General features: G+C 46.1%; 1 protein-coding gene across 3 annotated transcripts in view; it reads right to left on the bottom strand.

Moving 5' to 3' along the window:
* Nucleotides 1-204: 204 nt before the first annotated feature.
* The window catches only part of Morc2 (MORC family CW-type zinc finger 2), a 41994-nt gene continuing 36198 nt past the window's right edge, over nucleotides 205-6000 (bottom strand). For all 3 annotated transcript variants that reach the window (XM_021176583.2, XM_021176584.2, XM_029483078.1), the window contains exons 21-26: nucleotides 5868-5922; nucleotides 5227-5368; nucleotides 4871-5095; nucleotides 4684-4777; nucleotides 2362-2550; nucleotides 205-1643 (exon numbers count right to left, since the gene is read on the bottom strand). In XM_021176583.2, the coding sequence (XP_021032242.1) occupies nucleotides 1575-1643; nucleotides 2362-2550; nucleotides 4684-4777; nucleotides 4871-5095; nucleotides 5227-5368; nucleotides 5868-5922 (774 nt within the window). In that variant the 3' untranslated portion in view covers nucleotides 205-1574. The remainder of the gene's footprint in view (nucleotides 1644-2361; nucleotides 2551-4683; nucleotides 4778-4870; nucleotides 5096-5226; nucleotides 5369-5867; nucleotides 5923-6000) is intronic.

Raw genomic sequence — 6000 nt, 5'->3', positions numbered from 1 at the left:
TCCCTTAGAGCCAGTGGATGTCTTATCATCAAAATGTTCCAGGTCAGCTATTCCATGATGTTCCCAGGAAAGACCCAACACTCAGAAAAGTTGAGGCTGGATTTAGCACATCTGGAAAAGTTAAAGCTAAAACAAACAGTGGAGCTGTAACAGAATGAAGAGAAAAGTCTTGTGATTCACATAAGAATGTACTGAACGCAGGAGTCTCACCAGTAGAAATTTATAGTAACACATTTTGATTACATGTGTAAGTAAAAAAAAAAAAAAAAATCAAAATGAGTATTACCTGCCAATAAAAATGCAGGGCCAAATTCCTTTTAAACAGTGGGTTTATGGACAAAAATGGACCATACCCTGCCTGGATAGGGTCAACAGAAAGTTGGATGGGGGGCAGCCGTGGGGGTAAGTGCACCAACTTAAAACCCATCTATTGGAGAATGTTCCAGAGAAGAACTTCTGAATGCTATCCCCCCAAACAACCTGACGGCAGAAGCAGGCACTTCCAGCCATGTGTGCACAGTTCCCTCACCAGCACTTCCCCATCTTCTGCAGAGACCCCGGGACATAAGGTGGCAGTCTTGCCTTGATGGATACAAATCCCAAGGTGGTTTGGATCAAGAGTACAAAATCAGTCTTGAACAGGAGTGTGAAGAGTTGGGACTGGAACCAGAATTCTTCCGACAGCCATCAGATGAAGCTCGTGCCTTTCTGGCTCTGAGTGGTTGTCTGAAGCACATGGTCTGTCCTCCTCACCTCCAGAGCATGGGAGGTGCAGGGCTCTCTGGAGCCCAGAGAGTACATAGAAAAGCAGCAGCAAAGGCTCTCCAGGAACTAGCACCACTGTGGAAGCCTTCTCCTCCAGAGAGCTTTCACACCTGCACACCCTGAGAATCTTTGGAGTTCAACATTCAGAGTGCTATCCAGCCCAGGGATCTGACCAGTCAGAGCTGTCTATGCTTGAGCTTGGATAGTGTGGTTGACTCAGGAAATGGCTCCTCCAGTAACAAAGTAGGTGGCATATTGGGAAATCTGAGCCTTAAGAAACATCTCCAAGCTGTCTGGATACTGTCACATCCAAGATGACTGACAGCTGCTCAGGCAGCCTACAGACCTTCACAGCCCTGTCTGGACACCAGGAGATCTGTTACAGGGAGAGTCTTTCTGATACTGGGCCTGTTTTGATCACCCCTTGAGGGTCTTGCACAGCTGAGTCCCTGGGGTCATGTATCTTTCATATCCCATTGTTGATGTCCTTGGAGCCTCTCCAACTTCAGGATGGTGCTTTCTTCATCCTATGTTGAGGTGCCAGGAGCTGAATGGTTCAGACTCTGTGCCCTTTCAAGAGTCACACAAAAAAAGTACGGTCTCACAGCAGGCATTAACATCTTCTCTTTTAAAAAATAAATATTTATGTAAACTTAGGGAAGAAGATTCAAAGAATCTCCTTCCCAAAGCACAAATGTCTCACATGACTCAAACCAAGATCAAGTCCACCAACTCACAAATGAAATTCCCCTCCCCAGAAGCTGCTGTGTTGAGGGGCAGGTATGAGAAGGAGTTAACCTCCCGGCTCCTCAGTCCCCTTTGGTGATGAGGTCCTCAATGTAAGCATCCAGCTCATCATCTGTGTTGATGTCTATGTCCTGGAACAGAGTGGGGTGGGAGTCAGATGGGGCAGGAAAACAGCCTGGAGAATGGGCCTGAGCCAGCTGTCAGCTTCTGTTTCTTGCTCCTGCCCTACTTCCAAATTTCCGTTAAATCTGCATACCCAAAAAAGGATGGGAGCTTTCTTATAGGTTTCCTGGTTCTAACCCACACATCTTCAAACTGATTAGTGTCTTATATTAAAAGTTGGACTATGCCACATCAAACCACAAATGTAGAGGTCTCCAACCTCTCCTACTGCCTACAACTTCCTATTACAGCTTCGTGAGCTCCCAGTCTCAGTATAAGTATCTCTACCCTGAGAACCCTAGGCAAGTGGCTTCCCCCAGGATTCCATCTCTCATTATTTAATTCACAGTACTACCCCATTAATAGCTCCAGCTCCTTCCCCAGCTTGTCCCCAGAGATCAATCAGGTTCTCAGTGTCTACTATGCAGCAAAAATATATACCACATCCCTTAGGGGCAATGTCCCACTTCTACTCAAGCACATCTGGGATATCATTTAGATAAGAATTTTGCTTATGTTTTAGGGTTCTCAAAGAAACTCTAATGCCTAGGGGTCTGGGTGGGACAAAGCCCCGGCAGCTCTATCATTTCAAGCCCTCAGCCAGGGCTGGAAACAAAGATTCCTGTGAGTAGCCCAGCCCCTCCCTGAGACCAGTCGGTCCAGTTCCTGAGAGGGCTGCCGGCTCACCTCCTGCACTTTTTGCAGGAGCGCTACAATATTGGTCCTCAACTTCTGTAACTTCTCCTCTGTCTCACGAAGCTTTTTCTCTGATGTGCGTAAGCTCTCCTCTGAGGCTTTTGCCCGTGAATCAGCACGGCTTTGGTAGGAATGGCACAGATTCTGGAGCCCCACTTCATATTGCTTGAAGTATTCTTTCTGTGGAAGGAAACATGAGATGGGGTACAAGGGGAGAGTGGGCAATGAGTTCACTTGGCTTTATTTCACTACAAGGAAAAAGCAGCTTTCTAGAACCAGGGTAAAGAGACCTTAGTGGCAGTCCTTTGGGGATACCATGAGGATAAAGACACATGCACTGAGTCAAGTGCTTAATAAAGTGGAAGGAAGTTTTACCTTTACACATGGAAAGAAAAAAAAAGGGACTGTGGGAGCATTCTTCCAGTTCAAACACACCTTTCTAACTCCAAAATAGGACTGCCATATCTAACAGGGTTAGGACCAAGGTTAGGTTATGGACTGTCTCTGGTACCTACCAATAGCAAATATTCCCAGACTTGTATAGTAAATAGTTGTACTTTTCCTATGAAATAGTTAAAACAACTTGCATAGTATATACCTACTGATAAAGGAACCATCTTCATGAAGGCCCTGCTGCCCTCTGAAGTCTAAACTCTAGCACTCATCTGCTTCTGTGAAGGTTGCATAAACTGCTGGGTTGAGGGGCTTCTAACTGCTGCATTTGTGTCTAGACTACCTTCTTACACCATGATAGCAAGAGAAACTTCATTCTATATAAAAAAAATACCTTGGTTACACAAAATAAATTTTAAGTCAAATGAGTATCTTGAAGGCAATTATATCAAGCTTTTAATTGTGAAAATACTACCATTTACACACCAATAAGGTCAAAAATTAACATTTGAAAATTGGTTTTAGGAATCGCAACTAGAAGATAAAGTTGTGACCTAGTACTGGTTAGCACATTCTTAAAAGATTTATTTATTATTATATCTAAGTACACTGTAGCTGTCTTCAGACACCACAGAAGCATCAAACCACAAATGTAGAGGTCTCCAACCTCTCCTACTGCCTACAACTTCCTATTACAGCTTCGTGAGCTCCCAGTCTCAGTACAAGTATCTCTACCCTGAGAACCCTAGGCAAGAAGCATCAGATCTCACTAGGGATGGTTGTGAGCCACCATGTGGTTGCTGGGATTTGAACTTAAAAGAGCAGTCAGTGCTCTTAACCGCTGAGCCATTTCTCCAGTCCCCTGGTTAGCACTTTTGCAAAAACAAGCTAGATATTATTTTTAGACTTGGACAGTCACAAAACTGACTGTTTTGGGCTGAGTAACAGTGCCTACTGCTGAGGTTCTGCTGTGCCATGGCTTTTGCTTTGAATTTCACGATTTGATGCCAAAGGTAACAAATCAAACTGTAAGAAGATGTCTATTCTCCTAGAACCTCTGGAAAGCCTGGTCTAAACAAGGGTAAAAGCCAAAGCCTGGGCTGGGCTTACTCTGTAACAAGAATGTGGTGGGTCTTGTGCCCCTGTAACAGCAAGGGCAGCAGACACAATCAGCTTATTGCATGTTTATGTAAATAAAGCTATTGCTTGATAGCCTGCCTCTGGCTACTTTCATGCTGTAATTATAGAGCTTCGTAGTTAGCAGACACTAGACAGCCTACAAACCCGTTATTTACTATCTGGCCCTCAGCATAGTTCAGATCAACAATTCCTTCAGCTCCATTTCCTACATAAAAATGAGGTTCAAGATGTATCATTTTCTCCAACCTTTTCCAGCCTATTGTGCTCACAAAGCCTCCTGCCCCACTTCAGAGTCCCCTGCACTTGAAGCCCTAGTGGAGTTGTTTGATTGTTAGGTTAGGTTTTTAAATAAGGGTTTTCCTTCTCTACCCAAGCTGCCAAGACTCTCTGGGCACTGCCTCTCAGCAACATTTCTCTCAGCCTTATGGCCAGCTACCCAGAAGCAGCAACTCCACCTCTAGCAAACGTTAAGATGGTGGACACAGAAAGTCCGCTGAGCTACCCGGGCTCTCATGCTCATCTCTACATGCCACTGATCTCTCTTTACCTCTCTCCAAGTCTCACGTTTTAGGTAGAGTGAGTCTAATCTCATCAATGTTACCGAGGACGGGTCTGAGAAAGAAGTGGGGAGGGGAGGGGTGCACTTGTAAAGGGGTCTCAAGCGGTGAAGCTGTCTGTCTTTTTTGCACATCAGTCCTGTCGACTCCGACCGTGGTGAGACAGTGATACTAAGCATGACAGGCGCTCAGGTGTAAAAGGCAAAAGTAGGGTCAGACTCACCAGAGGAAAAGATATTAGCTCTTCCGAACTCATAACACTCAGCTCCTTCTTGGAGATGGGGAAACTTGGAGGTAAGAAATACCGCAAGCAATTCCTAAGCAGGAAGAGAGGGGTTGGAACTCAGAATAGCATGGAAAGAGTAAAGAATTAGTGTCAGCCTTAAGGAAAAGGATAAAGAAACACAAACCGAAGAATCTGGACCAGGAGATCAATAGTCTCATGGCTGGGACTGGTGGCAGTGGTATCAGGCTCAATGGGAAGACCATCAGAGGTGGAAGGCTCAGGCAATGCCACAGCCTGCTGGGCCACCATAGCTCCCTTCTCCTCTCCACCTTCTTGCTGTGTGTCAGGGCTCTGATGCTCTGGGGAAGGTGGCTTCATCAGTCGTACATCTTCACTGCCTTTCTCCACCCTACGGGGGACACAGAGCTTATCGTATCTGTCCTAGGATCCTAATAGGTTGCTAGGAGGGAACACGGGGGTACCTCCTCTCTTTGCCCTAGCCGACTTCTGCTATTCTGTTCTCCCAGAAGAGGGCATTACCAGCGGTCTCTTGGTGTTGTATCTGTGGGCACATAGTCAAACTTCACTTTCCATCGAACCGCATTCTTGCCCACCTCCACAGCTGTGACTCGGCCTGTGTACCACTCACGGTTCACACGGACCTCTACATGAAGTCCTTTATCTGAGAATCAGACGAGAACTGTATTAGTGCCCTCACCTCAGCCAGGCTGTATCTGTAAAAGGCAGTGTACCGGTGGATCCCTAGGTATCCACCTAGGCCTAGCAATGCTGCCTCTTCCATCTGGCATGGGGCCAAGGCACAGGATGAATGACTTGCCAAGGGCAAACACCAAAGAGTTAGTATTAAAAAGAGTAAAAACATAAAAATAAAAAAGCAAGCCAGGCATGGTGACACATGCCTTTAATCCCAGCACTTGGGACACTGATCCAGAGGATTATAAGCTCAAGGCCAAACTGAACAATATCAATATCTGCTCAAAAACCTCTAGGGCCACAAATCAAACAAACAAACAAACAAAAAAAACTGTGAAGGGAGAGCTGGACCAACTATGGGAGAGAGCCCAAGCCAGGAAGCTGCTAACTTTCAGGAGGAAGCTGCTGACAGTGGAGGTTCTATTCCCATCTCCAGCACAGCATGACAGGGGTCTCCCCAGACTTGCCTTTCTGAGCCTTCCTGAGTTCAGCTGGGTGATCTTCCCCAGCACTGTCTGAGAGCTGCAAGAACAACAGTCTATTAGAAGCTTCTTTAATGGCCCCGGCCCCAGCCCCAGCCCCAGGGAGGCAATCCCTGGG

The sequence above is a fragment of the Mus caroli genome, chromosome 11, assembly GCF_900094665.2.
Source record: "Mus caroli chromosome 11, CAROLI_EIJ_v1.1, whole genome shotgun sequence".
Taxonomy (NCBI): Eukaryota; Metazoa; Chordata; class Mammalia; order Rodentia; family Muridae; genus Mus; species Mus caroli.
Note: the sequence above shows the minus strand (reverse complement) of the source record. Positions and strands in the feature narration are given on the sequence as shown.